Here is a 17,802-nt window from a genome sequence, read left to right as displayed (position 1 = left end):
GATACAGAGGTTAAAAGAGCGAGCACTAGCGTCACTTGCTGGTGGTGCTAAAAGCTTGAGGGATTTGAGATAAAAGTGTGCTTAAGGCAGGCATGTGTCATGTCACCATGGTTGTTCAATATTTATATGAATGGTGTTATTAGAGAAATGAAGGGCAAAGTTGGGGAAGTTGGAGTAAAAATGTTCGCTGAGGGAAGGAAGTGGGTACTAAATTTGATACTATTTGCTGATGATACAGTGCTCATTGCAGAAAATGAAATTGACTTACAAAATTTGGTCAGTGTTTTTGATAGTGTCTGTAAAACGAGAAAGCTGAAAGTAAATTGATGGTTCGTGAGCGGAGTAGAAGTGAGGTTGTAGATTTTGTATGCCCATATAGAGTGGGAATTGAATGTGAAAAAGAATGCAAAATAAATTTGAATGGTGAAGAAATGGAGGAGGTCAATGAGTTTAAGTACCTTGGATCAGTTATGTGTAAGCATGGTGGTACGGAGGGAGAGATAAGAGAAAGGGCATTGCAAGGAAGAAGGGTGGTAGGGTCTTTGGGATGAATCATGAATGGCAGAAGTGTGAGCATGGAGGTAAAGAGGGATTTGAGAAATACAATAATAGTACCAACCCTCACATATGCAAGTGAAACGTGGGCCTGGAATCAAAGTCAGAGGTCTAGAGTGCAGGCAGTGGAAATGAGTTATTTGAGGAGTGCTTGTGGTGTGAGTAGAATGGATGGAATGAGTAATGAAAGTGTGTACGAGCGTTTTGGAATGTGTCACGGGGTGAAGGGAAGAAGTGTGGAGTGGTGGAAGAAGTGAAGCGACAGACTTTAAAGTGGTTTGGCCACATGGAGCGAATGGAGGAGAGTAAGATGACCAGAAGGGTGTATGTGAGTGAGATAGAGGGAGGGAATGCTAGAGGACGACCTCCAGTGAAATGGAGGGATAGGGTGCAGGAGTATGTTAGGGAGAGGGGGGAAAGATCTTTGAGAAACTTTGAGCAGGCAAGGAGGGAGTGTCTGGATAGAGAAAGTTGGAAACTCTTCTGTCGTGGCCATCCCCTGGTGGGAGCTCCTTGGAGCAGGCGTCGATGAAATGATGATGAGAGAGATTGAAGCAGTTGAACCTACCGACACTGGAACAAAGGAGAGAGAATAGGGATCTGATTGTGGTTTATAGGGTGCTGAGTGGGATGGAGAAAGTGGACATAAGAGAATCAAGAGGTCATGGAAGGAAGATGAAAAAAGGAAGCCTGTAGAAAACACATTAAGATGAACAACTTTCCACAAAGAGTGGCGGAGGCTGGACCAGCCGGGAAAAAGATGTGGTCTACATAAGAGACGATTCATGAATTTAATTGGATTACAGTAGATACAGAGACAGGACAGTACGAGTGTAGCTCCTCTCCCGTATACCACAGCTAGGTGAAGACAACTAGGTAAATACACACACATGTAAAAATCTATCACCCCATACACACATCCAGACCACCGCCAATTGAGTATACTGCCATCCCAACATAATATAAACAAACACATGAATCTGTTAGAACTGGACACACATCCACGTAACAGCCAAGTAAGTATGCTGCCACTCCAGCAAAACATACTTACACACATAACAGTCTATTACCCCATACATGCACGCACGCCAGAGCTGGGCATCGCTAACAAATTTGAGCTTCCGCTATCACAAATCCGCTAACTTATTCCATAACTTTCGCAATCGCAATTCTGTAAATTTTGAGAATTGGTTTAAATTGCAATTGCAAATCCACTATCGCAAATAGCTACACAATATTTGCAGTCTTCCGTCACAAAACTTCACACTTCAAATGCAAACCGCAAACAAAAACTATATTATCCATAGTTCTCGAATCTATTTTCACTCTATTTGTGATGTAATTCTGTAGCTAGGCACTGACCATACATACGATACTGCTACTTCAAGTATGGACGATTTGTAATCATACTAATTATTGTGTAATAATCTAATAAGCACCTATTTTAAAGTTATTTTTAATGAGAAGGACCAAAGGATGTTCATCATTGTGACTATCACAACTAAATCCATATTCATATGCCCTGTCTCCTTCAAAATACTGATTATGATTTTTATAATAAGATCCCCTGAGAGGTTTAGGTGAATGTGCTTTTTGTAAAAACTGGAAAAGGCAACAGCTAAAAAAAGTTTTGAAGTTAATCATTTTTATTTTAATATTTGAAGAATCTATCAGATTGAGGCTGTCCAGGCTGAACCGGGTTGGCTCCTCTACGTGTTAGTGGAGGTTAGCGGAAGTAATACCGTAAATGCTAACCCGCAAATTAGCGACCTTTTTGTCGCAAACGCAAATCCACAAATGAAATGGAGCTTCCGCTATTGCGGATTTGCAGACTAAATAGCGGAAGTACCCAGCACTGATACACACTAAAGCAGAGTCAACACAGTCATTATAATACAACCTATACATGTAGTGCGGCGACTATGCCTGATGAACGAGCCTCCCATAACCCACTTAGCCAGTGGGGTACCTCTTTGGCCGACTCGGTAAAGGAGTGGCTCTCCCGTCACGCTGGTCGCGGGTTCAATCCCAGGCAGCCGACAAATACCCTCACTTTGTCTTGATTAATTTCTCGTGTGTTTCGATACACGCAGAGGACGTGTAGGAAAATAGAAAAACAGAAAAAATAAAATCCCGGGGCATGACATACACACCTGCTTCACCCTGTAAAAATCACCAACTCGACACAAAACATACATCACCAAAACTACTTCAACAAAACATACATATATCATCAACACCATATAAGCGAAACACACACAGACAACCATCAATAAGTCAGGGTAGAATACATACATCAGCGCCACTGTATCGGGTAACAGACATGGAACACATAACGCTACATGAGGGTAACATACATGCAGTCCAGGTTCTCCTCTAGGGATTCCAAAGCTTTTCTCTCCCTTCGCATGGCTTCAAGTAGCTTCACGGTGTCATCTGAAAATATTTACATACAGGTGTTACTATGGGCGTGTGTGTGTGCATGTGTGTGAAGCATGCTTGGATGCGTGTGCAAGAGTGTGTATGTGAATGCGTACTTGCGTGCATGCATCAGTACATACGGTACATGCATGTGTGTGTGCATTTACCTATTTTTATTTACCTATTTGTAGTATACAGGACCTGGACTCAAGCTCAGTCAGTCCTGTCTCCCAATCTATATTTGTCCAACTTTTCCTTCATTTTATAGACACTGCCTGCTTCAACATCACTGCTTGGTCCATTCCACGTATGCACACTCCTGTATGGCAAACTGTACTTCTTTATGTCTTTCAAACAAGTCCCCTCCCTCAATTCCTTACTGTGCCCTCTTAGTTGCCTCCTCCCTTCCATCTGTATTGAATCATTTCTATCCAACACGTCCATTCCACTTGCGTTCCTGTACAATGCTATCAGGTCTCCTCTCTCTTCTTTCTTCCAGTGTTGGTAGGCACAGTTCCCCCAGTCTAGTTTCGTATGGCAAGCTTGATAGTTCTGGTACCATCTTAGTTGCAATCCTTTAAATCCTTTCGAGTTTCCTTAGGTCCTTTTTCTTGTGTGGTGACCAAACAACTGCTGCATACTCTAACCTTGGTCTAATCAATGTTGTTATTATTTTCTTCATCACGTCCCCATCCAAGTAGTGAAATGCCACTCTAATATTTTGCAGCAAACTGTATGTTTCTCCAAATATCTTGTTTATGTGCTTCTCAGGTGTCAGTGTATCTTGTATTATGATTCCTAAGTCTTTTTCTTCCTTCACCATGTCGATGACTGTTCCTCCCATCCTATTCACTCCACTTGGTCCATTTTTACTCTTGCCGAATTTCATTGTGTGACATTTATTTTTGTTAAACTCCATTTCTCATTCTTTACTCCATTCATGTATTTCATTTAAATCTTCCTGCAGCTTATTACAATCATCCTCATCTCTTATTTTTCTAAGCAGTTTGGCGTCATCTGCAAACAAACTCATGTAACTCTACTTTTCCTGGTATATCATTTAAGTACATTAAAAACATCTTAGGCACTAACATTGATCCCTGTGGAACTCCACTTGTGACCATTCTCCAATACGTTTTTTCATCTTTTCAACACGAGTCTCACTTCTTTGTTTGTCAGGTAATTTTTCATCCATTCCGTCATTTTTCTCCCTAATCCTCCTCTATGTTCTAGTTTCCACAGCAATTTTTTGTGGAACTTATCTAATGCCTCTTTTAGGTCCAAAAATATGCATCCATCTCACTCCTGTACAATATCTATTACTCTTGAGTAAAAACATACATGTATTAGATTTGTGACAGAAGATTTACCTTGTCTGAATCCAAATTGACTTTCATTTATTATTTTCTCTCTTTCAAGATGGTCCACCCACTGTCTTTTAATTACCTTCTCACATAGTTTGCACATTACACTTGTTAGGGAAACCGATCTATAGTTCAGTGGCTCTTGTTTATTTCTGCTCTTATATAGTGGGACCATGTGTGCCCTCTTCCATTGCACTGGGACTTTCTCAGTCTTAATCAAACAACTTATAACATCATCAATTGGTTCTAGTAACTGTTCACTGCACTCATTCAGTACTAGGCCTGATATTTCATCTGGACCCATGATTTTTTCTTTGTTGGGACACTATAGGGACTAGGTTTGGGGTGTTCCACATTGGAGGGGCCAGGTTTGGGGTGAACTGTGGGTGGAGATGGAGATGGGGTTGGTGCAATGCTGTGGTGTATTTTTCCTGGTGTGGAGGTTATGGCTGGGTTGAAACCTTCCTCACCCTCAGTGTCACTGTCAGTCACTTCCTTCCTCTTTCCTCTTTCACTTTCATTTCTTACTGCACATTCACTTTCTTCACAACTTGTGGACAGAATACCTGGCTGGTTCATGTACTCCTCCATCAGCCTCTAAAAATTTAATCGACTGTCAATTCATTGCATCAGGAGTAAATTGAATATCGAAGTACTTTCGTCTGAGCTGCAGGCATGAAGGGGCTGTCAAGCAGATCAAATCACCAGAGTGAGCAATCCTGCAATGAGCCAATAGGCTCTCTGTTGCCAGCATTTCCATGTTTCCATGTAGTGTTCAGCCTCCTCCTTCTCCTCCCATGCCCCATGATAACTCCAGGCAGTGTATAATAAACAGTTTTAAAACATTACAATATGTCTGAAAACTAATATAAAAAAATTATGCACACCAATCAAATGCATCCTAATGTGCCACAATTCCACTGTCCCTGTATACAATAATCTTTTTCGGGGCAGACAAAAACTGCATGCACTGGAGCAAAAGAATTCTCTCCTCACATGTAGCTCGCACCACAGAAGGAGGACGTATGGGTGGTGGAGGTTGGTACTGCCCGGGTTCTCGTGCACACGTAATAGGTCTACCACTTGTGATGATAATCACGAGGGACAGTGATCTAGGGTTAAGGACTCCTTGCAGGGGAGGGAGTGGGGGAGAGAGAGAGAAAGAGGGAAAGGAGAGTGAGAGGAGAGGGAGAGAAAGGGAGAAATGGGACTCAGCACCATCTCTACAACTGTAATCATGGGACAGAGGGGTTAATGATATAGAGCAGTTGGTTCAGCACCTCAAAATATATTCCTGACTGCCTGGGAGACTTGAGTAACATTCTAAACCTCTTCCTGACATCTAATCCTTCACCTTTTTCTGTTAAACAATTCAATCCATTGGGCTCCTCCAGTCAGAATCTTATTTCTGCATTGTCTTATAGCTCCTGTACAACTTCTGGACTCAATGTGAGGCGAAGCTTCCGGCATTATGCTTCAGCTCAGTGGGATGACTTAAGGATGTAATTTTCTGATTTCCCAAAGAATGATTAACCCGTTGATTGTGAATTTCCTACAAGAAGACATCACCAAGCTACAGGAATGGAACAAAAAGTGGCTGCTACAAATCAATGAAAAAAAATCTAAAGTCCTGCACCTTGGGATGGAATATCCAGCATACCAATACTACATGGGAAACACTCCACTGTCCATCACAGAGGCAGAGAAAGACCTGGGAGTATGTGTTACCAGGCTAACAGTGAAGGCGAAATCCGTGCCAATCGCAGCGGATGGGTTAATGCCTTCTGATCAGAAACTCCTGTGCGTGAGCTCAGTGCATTACAGAGGTGATTACCTCTACGATGAGGATGCACATTCCACGTACTTTTTCTACTCATGTTGAAAAGCCCTGGTTTAATCACACTTGTTCTTGTGTTATCCAGGATAGTGTGGTAGCTCATAAAATATACCTGAGCCTTTGAACTCCTGCTTATTATGATCTTTACATTTCTGCCTTGAATCATGCCACATCTCTTTTTCAACTCACCACAAACTCCTTCATTAACAGAAAATGTCAAAATGTGCTAATTCTGAGACGTCACCTTCCGAAGGCATCTTGTCGCCACAACCACGTACGGCAGAAAACAGGTGACGACGGCAGGTGACACATCAGCAGAGTACTGTGAATAAGATGTTTCAGGCACTGGTCAGAAAGTGGGAGTGTTGCCATCTAGGAGAACCTTTAGTGTGTGTCATGAGACGGGGGTGCTGCCATCTAGATAGAGCTTTATTGTACCACACCGGAACACTCAGACACATCATCTCCAGCTTCTTCATCCATTATCCAGCCTCTTTGTAAACCAATTCCTCTTTTCCCCAAACATTCCTTACTGTCCAGTCATAAATACTAGTGCACATTGGGTGTATTAAGTCGTCTATAGGTAATGGCTGGGAAAAGATCGGACAGACCTCATGTGCTAATATGCTGAAAGTTTGTCTGGCAACTCTATGGTGACTTACAGACTTGCCCTGTTAGTCAGGCGAGGGTTCATCATTACATGACTTCTTTTATTATGGTGGCAGCACCTACACACCTCCTACTAAATCTGAAAATGCTCAGGAATGCATTTTTGCATGGTCATGAGTTTTGCATGAATCATGAGTAATCAAGAAATGTTTCTGAGCATTTCTCATTTTTTGAGACTCCTGTGTTCACCACCTTTTAGCGCATCACACATTAAACTACTTCTGTTGAAAGCATGCCAATGATAACTTTAGTATTAACAGATTAATTGACCCATTCACTGGGGTGAGGCAGAGGGGCGTCATGACTCGCCTGTACAGCCATCCAGTGACGCACCTGGCGTGCCATCCCTCTGTGCTGTAGACTCCAAGGAATTAAAATCTTGGACTGAGCTACAGGGAGGGCAGTGTGTCTTTGGAAGGCCTCACTCACTCGGATCTTGGCTCTGCCCCCTATGGTCATCATTCAACCATAAAACAGGAAATAATTGTGATGCCATTCTAATGACAACACACTCTTTGGCTGGCCGGCCCGACACGCTCCCATCACTTGTTCACTTTGTCTTTGCTTTGGAGGAGAGTTACTCATCTCCCAGTCATTATGGGTGACCTTTCTGATGACAGTAGTGGGGATGAGTAATGGTAGCCATGATGATGGGGGCTCCATGTGGGATGATGAGCTTGAGGCTCCTGAGGTAGAGATGAGGGAGGTGGACTTCAGCTCTGCAGCCTAATTAATACACATACATCGTGCAGCACCACACTAAGAGCTTCTCAATGGCACGGAATATGCCTAGGGTCAAATGTTTATCAAACAATGTAGGAAACTATTGTCATTACAGATGATGAATTTTAAAAAATGTCTTCTATTTACAAAAATTATATGTGTATTAAACATCTGGGAAAGTCAATCTATTATGTTTTTATGTGAACTAAAATGTTTAACCCATCCGCTGCGATTGGCACGGAATTGGCCTTCACTGGTAGCCTGGTAACATATATTCCCTGGTCTTTCTTTGCCTCTGTGGTGGATAGTGGAGTGTTTCCCATGTGGTATTAGTATGCTGGATTTCCCCTCCCAAGGTGCATGATTTTACATTTTTCTTCACTGAATTGTAGCAGCCACTTTTTTTTCATTCCTGTAGCTTGGTGATGTCTTCTTGTAGGAAATCAGCAGTCGAAGGGTTAAACAGTGATATTTTACAAAACTATCAACTTGAGACCTAATAGTGATAAGATGCTTACAGAGGGCGACACCTCAACTCTTCCAGACTTTTGGATTAAAAAAAAAAGTATCTCCAACAATTTTTCTTCTTCATCCCACTTCTCATTTTAATTCCAATGCCTCGATAGCTGTCACATCTGTCTCTAAAGCTGAATTCCTTGAGCAAACTTCCTCTAAAAATCCACTTTGAAAAGTTGAAAGCATTATCCCACTTATTCCCCTCTTGACTCCACTATGCCTATTATCAAAATACTTAAGAATGATGCTTTCTATGACCTCTCTGGTAAGAATCCTCAGAAGGCTTAGACTCTATGAAGTGTAGCCTATTCTCCTTAAAAACTGTGCCTCCATCTTGACACCCTGCCCACCCTGCCTGGGCAAACCTTCTCATCTCCAGTTTTTAACATCTGCCTTTCCTTCCTGCTGGAGGTATGCCTACATACAACCTATACGCAAGAAGGGTGACTGCTCTAATCCTTCAAACTACAGCCCTATAGCTTTGCTTTCTTGTCTTTCTTAAGCTTTTGAAACAGTCTTTAACAAATAAGTTCTTAAGCATCCACCAACTGCTGACCTCTCTGGTCACCAGTACCACAAGGGATATTCTAATGGTGATCTAGATTTCCTAACTGATTGGTCATCCTCTCATAGCTGCTTCAATGAAACTTTTGCTGCTGCCTTACACATCTTGAAAGCTTTTGACAGTCTGGTACAAATCTTTGCTTTCCAGACTACTCTCCTACAGATTATCTCCCCCTCACTGTACTCTTAATTCCAGTTTCCCTCCAAACTGATCTAGACAGTCACTGTTCTACCTGGAAAGCCATAACCAGAGGTGTTTTGCAGGGTTATGTTCTATCTCCCAATCTCTCACTTGTTCATTAATGAGCTTTCCAAAACAAACTGTTCTATCCACTCCTATGCCAGTGACTCTATCCTGCATAATTCAAAATCGTTTAACACAAGACCGTCCCAACAGGAATAAGAGAAGTTGAGGCTGGACACTACAAAATGCTTAACCTATGACCTTGGAATTACTTCTGAAAGGGGCATAAGAAATTTGATATCCTTCAATGAGCAATGGCTTCCATGTCAAGGGGTAGCTATGGGCATCTCCAGCCAACTGCTGCCATTTGTGGTTGAGGTTGCTCCGGTTGATGAGCATATAATGCGAGTGAAGCTGAAGCACACACTGGGCTTCATGTCTCTTGTTGCAGTGTACGCTCCTACCGAGATGCATGAAAGTTGATGAAACTGAAGAGAAGATCTTCTATGCCAAACTCAACTCCGTATTAGACCAGCGCCCTCCCCGGGACATACTCATTGTCCTGGGCGACTTCAATGCTACTACTGGCACTGACAGGGTTGGCTACGAGCAATGTGTTGGTCCCCATGGTTCAGGTATACCAGGAACATCAACAGCTCTCTACTCCTGAATTTTGCAAAATCCAGAAAATTGAGAATTGCGGGTTCTTGGTACAGGTAACTCTCGATTTATGGGAGTTTGGTTTACGCGTTTTTTAAATAACGCGGGGTTCAAAATCCAAATAAATGTTTAATTCAAACGTTTTTTTCACTTATACGCGATATTTTATGGAGTGGCCACCAAATGTCTCACGCAACTGGACTCACACGGCGCCTCAGTCACACAGCTGAGCTCATTTCTTCCCGCGCGCCACCTGAACAACAATATAGTACCCACGCTGCCACGCTACTCAACAATAGGCAAGTACGGTACCAGTACCGGTACTAACGGTACCAGGTATACTGTACGGTACAGGTACCAGACTGCTCGGTACCGGTACTAATACTAGCCAGTCGCTCATGGTGTCCCTCGTTTCTTCCTCACACGAGTGAGGCGGAGACTGAGTGCCTGAGTGGATATCTCGGTGATATGGATATTCTCTCTCTCTCTCTCTCTCTCTCTCTCTCTCTCTCTCTCTCTCTCTCCACTGAATGAAGTGAATATTTATTTTTCGATAGAAACCTACCTCTTGTTTGATTTACATTGTTTTTGATTTACGCGACCTCTTCAAGGACACAATACTTGCGTAAATCGAGAGTTACCTGTACCAGAGACCAGAGCTGCACCGCTGGTCTTGGTATGGTGATGACGGAGGGGTAGCTAAGGAGATAGACCATATCCTAGAAAGTAGTTGTTGGAGGATCCTTCAGAACTGCAGGGTTTTCCAGAGTGCTGAGTTCTTTGCAACTGACCACAGGCTTGTTGCACCATTCAAGCTCCATGTCAGGTCAAGAAGAATCTCGAAATGCAACAATACTGTGTTCCATCTCGAGAGGCTGAAGGACCTGGCATGTGCTCAGGAATATGCAGTGACAGTCTCAAATCGGTTCGATGTGCTCGGCATCCTGGAGGACCCTGTAGAACTGTGGGATACCTTCAAGCATGAGACTCTGAAAGCTGCCAAGGAGTGTAATGAAGAACGCCCGAGATCTAGGAGTGGCTTTGCCTCGGTGGAGACGCTTGAGAATATTGAGGAGAGTCATGCTGCCAGACTTGCTGGGAATCAGGACCAATATAGGGCTCTGTTGCGTAGGACTAGAGCTCTCCTGAGGAGAGACAAGGAGAGGTATGTCAGGGGTCTCGCTGAGGATGTCGAGGGCCATTTAAATGCGAATGACCTTCGACCTGCTTACCGAGCCCTGAAGAAGCTCCAAATCTCCCTCTCAGGTGAGCGCTATCCGAACAGCTGACGGCTGCCCCGTGTTGGACATGGATGGGCAGAGAGCTCATTGGGCTGAGTACTTTGAGCAATTGTACATGGCGGACCCTCCATGTGGGCAGCTTCCAGTTGCTGGGTTGCAGGTGGCGGATGCTGATCCACCTATCAACAAAAGCCCACCTTCTCTGGCCGAGGTCAGAGAGGCTGTGGCAAAGTTGAGGGGTGGAAATGCACCTGGCACCTGTAAGATCAGTGCAGAGCTCCTCAAAGCTGGAGGTGAGCCCATGATCCACGGGTTGCATGCAGTCTTGACTGCCGTATGGCAGTCTAGTACCATTCCTCCTGACTGGAAGAGGGGGTTGGTCGTTCCTACCTGGACTCTGTGTACTTTGTGGGATTCCAGCAAGGACTACTGGTTTGCTGACTGGCCTGTATACTGGGACAGAGAGTGCTGTGAAATGTGAGGGGGGGCTTGTCCAGCTTCTTTCCTGTGAATGCGGGAGTGAGGCATAGCTGTATCCTTGCCCCATCATTTTTCAGCACGTCAGAGTTGTGGACCAGTCATTGTGGAGTCATTGGCAATACCAGGGTCACAGACCTTGTTTCTGCCGATGATGCAGTAATCCTGGCGGAGTCGCTGGAGGTTCTGGTGATGGCTCTCGAGGCACTGCACAAGGAGGCAAAGCCCTTGGGACTTCAGGTCTCCTGGGCCAAGACCAAGGTACAGATGTTTGGAGGCTTGCTAGATGAAACAGTACAGTCTGTTCATGCGTGTGGCAAGGACATTGAGATCTCAGAAAGTTTCACATATCTTGGAGAGTAGTTCATAACAACAGTGAGGCTTGCCAGGAAGACTTACGGCAGATTGGCTTGGCCCACGGTGTTATGGACTCGCTCAACACGAGTATATGGCGTTGTCGATACTTGTGCAGAAGGACAAAGATCTGGATCTTCAAGTCCCTTGTGCTCCCTGTCTTACTCAATGGTTGTGAGACATGACACTATATGGGGACATGGAGAGCTGGATTGATGCCTTTGGTAATAAATGCCTATGCAAAATCATGGGATATCGCTGGAATGACTGTGTCAAATTGACGACTACTCCGTGAGACTGATTCAACATATATTACCTGCATAGTCCATCAACACCAACTCCGGCTATACAGGCACGTGGGACATTACCCAGAAGCCGACCCAGCTCATTGGGTTGTCTCTGTAAGAGACAATCCTGAGTGGAGGAGGCCAAGGGGATGCCCACGGAGTTCATGGATTGAGCAAGTCGATAGCTCCTGCCAGGAGGTACTTGGGATGGGAAGGGGGCCTGAATGGAGACTTGCCTGATGGGACCCCCAGGTTTGGCGACGTAGGGTGGGTGAGGCGATATGCCCCCCCGGCATGTGCCCCCAATGATTGACTGATTGATTGATTGAATGCCTCAATAACTCAATTTCTCCACTTATTAATATGACACAATCATCCATAGACCTACCCCCTATTCTTTGCTAACACTCTGCTGTTCTCTTCTACACTAAACATTCTTGGTCTATTCTTAACTCAAAAATGGATATGCCTCAGTGGTGCAGTGGCTAGTATCCCTGACTACATATCTGCGGGCCTGGGTTCAAATCCCAGCCTGAGCAGTTGGTGTGCAGCCCACCTAGCTGCTCGTCCTTCCTTTCAGGATGGTTGATAAATGGGTGCCTGGGGAAGCCTGAGGAAGGTAAAGCTGTGGTACCCCAGATGTTACACTGGCCCTGTGTGGGGTTGAGGGTTCCCTCCCACCACAGGCTCAAAGGGCCAACGGGACAGAAATGAGCACACCACTACAGGCAGCTGCAGCATATCCTCCCAACTTTACCTTACCTTTACCTTGACTCAAAAAGTTTATATCAAATCTCTTGCTAAATCACCTTCCTTAAAGTTGGCCATTCTATTTTATCTCCACCAGTTTTTTCCCTTCCTAGATGATCCACATAGGAAAGCCTCGTCTGCCTCATATGGAGTATGCATCTCTTGTGGTGGGGGTTTCACACACACATCCTTTTTGGACACAGTCAAAGGCTTTCCATCTCATCAACTCCCGTCCTATTACTGAGTCTTCTACCTCTTAACCCTTATACCCTGTGATAAAATGAGTGGGCAATGTTAAGTTACGTACATAAAACACGGGTAACTAATGTTAACCCGTCCACTGCGATTGGCACGGATTTCGCCTTTACTGGTAGCCTGGTAACATATGCTCCCAGGTCTTTCTCTCCCTCTGTGGTGGATAATGGGGCATTTCCCATGTGGTATTGGTGTGCTGGATATCCCCTCCCAAGGTGCAGGACTTTACATTTTTCTTCATTGAATTGTAGCAACCACTTTTTGTTCCATTCCTGTAGCATGATGAGGCCTTCTGGTAGGAAATCCGCAGTCAAGGGGTTAACAGGTGTTCCCTTGCATACCTTAGTGTTCAGTCAAAATATTGCAACAAACACTGGGACAATTAAGTATCATTTGAAAGCTTAGAAGTTGCTCTTTGCTATGGTATAATGATAAATAAACAAATGGAACTTATATATTTCTCTAAATGGGAAGCCTCCAGTGTCTTCTCACACTCGTCATCTGACATGATTCTCGTGGCACACTCCTCTCTTATCTAGGTCAATAAGAAGACAAAAAAACAATTCTCACGTATTGTCATGTATCATATCATGTGCCTGAAATACTTATTTAATCATGGAAATACATATATGTCTACTATCTTGCCTAGAAATTGGTAAAAAAATATAAAATACAGCACACATTGCGACTGTGTACTCACCACAGGAAAATCTGGAGCCTGACTACAACATAAACAAATCCTTGTAAAAGCTGGGACGTGACTGGCCAAGCATCCAGCATGTTGAAAACAAAGGGCCAATGACAGGGTTTGATGTATGATGCATAGTCTCAAGCATAAACAAACTGTGTGTCATAAAATTCCACCACAGTGATGCCTCTCTATCTATCTCATCAATACTCTCATAATGGCCACTTTTCTGAACTTGCTAACTATATGCCCTCCACCCCTTACATGACTTTCTACTCTAGCTCATCCTCATGGCATCCAAATCCCTTATGCAAAAGTAAACCAGCATCTTCATTCTTCCATCCCTTTTGCTGGTAAACTCTGGAACAGCCTTCTTTCAACAGTATTTCCTCCTGCCTACAACTTGAACTCTTTCATGAGGGGAATATCAGAATACCTCTTTAACCTGGTACGTAGCAGCGAGGATCATGTTTGTTTATGGTCTCTCCAAGCGAGAAAAATGAGAAAAAAATCACCCCTCACACATACCAATTCATAATATATATCAAAGCATTTGTGATCAGATTATGTATCATCTATTTTGGGAGGGTTTATATAATTTCACAAATTTGGCCCGTTGCTGCTACACGGTAAAGCCACAAATTTGGCCCGTCGCTGCTGCCGGGTTAATCAAAACTGACCCTCTATTTTAGCCTCCCATATTGTTTTCTTTTTGCTGGAGTAGCACTTAAGTGGCCTTTTTGTTTTCTGTTTTTAAGCCCTTGAGGAGCTTCCATTGCTGTTTAAAAACTATAAAGTTGTATCAATGCCTTTTTCATGTGGCATCTCCTATGATGATTTGAAGATGCTGATGATGATGATGATGGATCTGTGGCATAGCCAGGGGGGGGAACAGGGGGCACGTGCCCCCCCTTCAGGAACTCCTTTTTTGTGGATTTGTTGGAAGTTCTCGAGAATGACATGCTGTGCATGGCCGTGACCGCCCATATAAATAATATAGTGTAGATCAGCGGTTCTTAACCTGGGGGTCATTTGGGGTTTCTCAAGGGGTCGCGGAGGCTTTGGGAGAATATAATTTATTTCATGTACGTGACGTGGCCAGCTGCTGAAAACATCAACCACAATCAGCCAGTCAACCAGATCATAGCTACGGGGGGGAGGTCTGTATGTGCTCCGCTCTTGGCTGTGACTCCCAAGGCGCAGCAGTTGCACCAAGGTTTTGAGTCATGAAAGTATGAGGCCAAGAAAACTGAAGGTTCATTTTGAGTCTTAACATAGCCAAATGGTGGACAAAAGCTTGGACTACTTCAAGCCAAAAGAAGCTGCTCTGAAGGCCAGTCCCATAGATTCCACTGGTCAGTTCGCTCATCAGAACAAAGCAGCGCACTGGAGGCTTCATACAAAATTGCTCTAAAAATTGCGCAGACCAAGAAACCTCATACTATTGGTGAAAATCTGATTAAGCCTGCATTCTGGAAGCAACGAAGGTGATTCTTGTAGAACAGCAGGCACACAAATTGAGGGCAATTTCCCTTTTGAATGATAGTCAAAAGTAGGATCTCGGATATGAGTGAGGATATTCTCCTGCAAGTGTTGAGTGCTGTGAAGAGTAGTCCTGTTTATTCCTTGCAACTGGATGAGTCGACAGATGTTGCCTCATGTTCCCAACTTATTGTTTATGTTCGCTACTTTGACAAGGAAGGTATGAAGGATGAGTACTTGTACTCTGAGCCAGTGGCTACAATAACTCGTGGAGAAGATATTTTCAAAATCCTAGAAGCCTTTCTCCTTATTAAACATGGGCCAAGTTGGGAAGCATTTGTTGGTCTGTGTACAGATGGGGCTCGTTCCATATGAGAAGAATGTCGCTCCGCATGTCTCCTTCACTCATTGCATGATTCATCTTTATGCTTTGGCGATGAAGACTATCCCGCCTGGACTTCAAGAAGTGCTCACAGACGTTGTGAAGATTGCGAACCATATCCGAGGGAACGCAACAACTTCAAGGATTTTTAAAGTGCTTTGTGAAAAAATGGCTCTGACTTCTCTGTTCTCCTGTTTCACATGGAGGTATGTACGTTGGCTCTCACGTGGCAAAGTTCTGAATCGCGTGCTGCAACTTCAAGAGGATATAACGATGCTGTTGCAAGAAGGTCGTACCTCGAAAGAAAATCTTCACGAAATGATGCAAGATATTTGTTTCGTAACAAAGGTTGCCTACTTGGTTCATTTCTTCCTCTGAAGTGAATTCCCTGAATATCACTCCAAGGAAACCTTGCAATGCTGCACACAGTTCGTGACAAAGTGGCAGTATTCAAGTGTATGATTCAACTTTACATGAAGAGTTCAGGACAGTGACACAACTTTCTTCCCTCATATGACAACTATCCTAGATTCTATGGTAGAAGCTGAATGCAGTTTCCGTGAGGAGATCTCAGCTCATCTTCTGGAGGTGAATGACGCCATCAAAAGTTACTTTCCAGGACTGGATGACCGCTGTACTGATGCATGGATCTCCTGACCCTTCTCAGTGAAGGACAGTGCCATCTGTGATACTGATGTTGCTGAGAAGGTAGAATTTCTTCAAATTCGTGAGGATACTCAGTTGAAAGTCAATTTTTCTGGACAAGAGCTTCCGACATTTTGGGCGACATTGAATGACGAAAATCCTCTTCTTTCGGTGCGTGCACTGACCATACTGAACCTCGACCTATCACTGCGAGGCGGATTCTCATCAATGATGGCACTGAAAACGAAGGCACGCAGTAGACTTGTGATTGACAGCGACATGAGGTGTTGCCTGTTGAGCACTGCTCCTCACTTTGATGTACTTATGGCTGCAAAACAATGACGTCAGTCCTCCCACTGATTGAATAAGTAGGTTTTATTTTATGTGCATTAGTTCTATGGATTTTGAAATAGCACTTGTAGGAGATCTGTGGCATTTTTCAAGGTCTTTTATTTGTAATATTTTCTATAAATCAGGATCTTCATATAGTTTTGTTTTACCTTACCTTTACACAAAGGTCACCATTACAAAATTTATTATAGGGGTCATGGCAATACCCTGGAGAGTCTCAGGGGGTCATACGATGAAAAGGTTAAGAACCACTGGTGTAAATCCTTATCAGTATTGAGACAGACTGGTAAAGATTGTGACCCCCCCTAACTGAAATCCTGGCTACGCCCCTGTGATGGATACACTAAGCTAAGGCAATCAGCAGTGTACAAAAAATAACAGGTACTTTACCTATGAGGATGTCCATTTGTTTGTTATGGAGCCTGAGGGCACCACTGGTCACCATGCTTGCTCTAAAGAAGGCCTTGTAAGCCATCTTCTTACTGGGGAGTCCTAATATTACTTCCTTCAATTTACCACTGAAAGATGAGGAAGAAAACTGATAAATTAGGCATATGATTAAATAATCTGCCACTAAACTTTGCTACAACATGTTTCAGTTTGCCTTTACCAGTATTTTAAGATGAAACAATTATGTTGGCACACATGATTCTTGTTAATTCTCAAACTGATGTATATATTCCTTCAGAGGTAAGGGAACAGAGTCTTGGTGGTGTGTGATGCGCCTAACATCTACTGGGGGCTTTCTAAGCTGAATTATGGTACAATAGAGCAGTGTCTGATCCCCAGGCATTTAGGAGATGGAAAAGCTACTTGCTTCTCTGAAAGGGCTGATGCAATGGAATATATACCTTATATTTAATTTTAATAATTCAATGAATTTCATATAAAAATGTATCAGAAAAGGCATTCTGCAGCAAAAAAGCAGAATGCATTGACTCCAAAATCTTTGTCTTTAGAAAATCAATGGTAGTTTTGAATCCTCATTATTTTATTGCAGGGTTGTTTGATTTAAATCAGTGGTTTTATTTAATCAAGACTTAAGTCAAAGAATTTTTTTAAAGCTTTTGATTTAAATAAAGGTTTACATAGTAATTTGTTGTTTTTGAGCCTTGATCTTATTACAAGGTAACAATATAGAAGGGAAAAATAAAGAAAACACTAACTTTGATATCAATATTTTCCCTAACAACTTCACAATTTTTTTATTTAGCCAGGCCATTGTTTGAGCAGGTACATGTGTCGCTGCTCAAAGTGGGTACGTGACGTGGGGCTGTTCCTTCCAATACCTCCGCTGCACCCTTCCCCTCTCCCTCATAACATCCATATCTCACTGGGCAGCCCAGGCTTCCTCGAAAGTAGAGCAGAGAGGGGAAGGTAGAGTGAAGTTAGCTGCC

At 43.4% G+C, this 17,802-nt stretch overlaps 1 protein-coding gene across 4 annotated transcripts in view; it reads right to left on the bottom strand.

The window, feature by feature from the left end:
- The window catches only part of LOC127009841 (uncharacterized), a 138,329-nt gene that overhangs the window by 97,643 nt on the left and 22,884 nt on the right, over positions 1 to 17,802 (bottom strand). For all 4 annotated transcript variants that reach the window (XM_050883206.1, XM_050883205.1, XM_050883207.1 and 1 more), the window contains 2 exons: positions 16,796 to 16,923; positions 2,913 to 2,991 (listed from right to left, as the gene is read on the bottom strand). In XM_050883206.1, coding sequence (XP_050739163.1) covers positions 2,913 to 2,991; positions 16,796 to 16,923 — 207 coding nt within the window. The remainder of the gene's footprint in view (positions 1 to 2,912; positions 2,992 to 16,795; positions 16,924 to 17,802) is intronic.

This window comes from Eriocheir sinensis, chromosome 42 (assembly GCF_024679095.1).
Source record: "Eriocheir sinensis breed Jianghai 21 chromosome 42, ASM2467909v1, whole genome shotgun sequence".
Taxonomy (NCBI): Eukaryota; Metazoa; Arthropoda; class Malacostraca; order Decapoda; family Varunidae; genus Eriocheir; species Eriocheir sinensis.
Note: the sequence above shows the minus strand (reverse complement) of the source record. Positions and strands in the feature narration are given on the sequence as shown.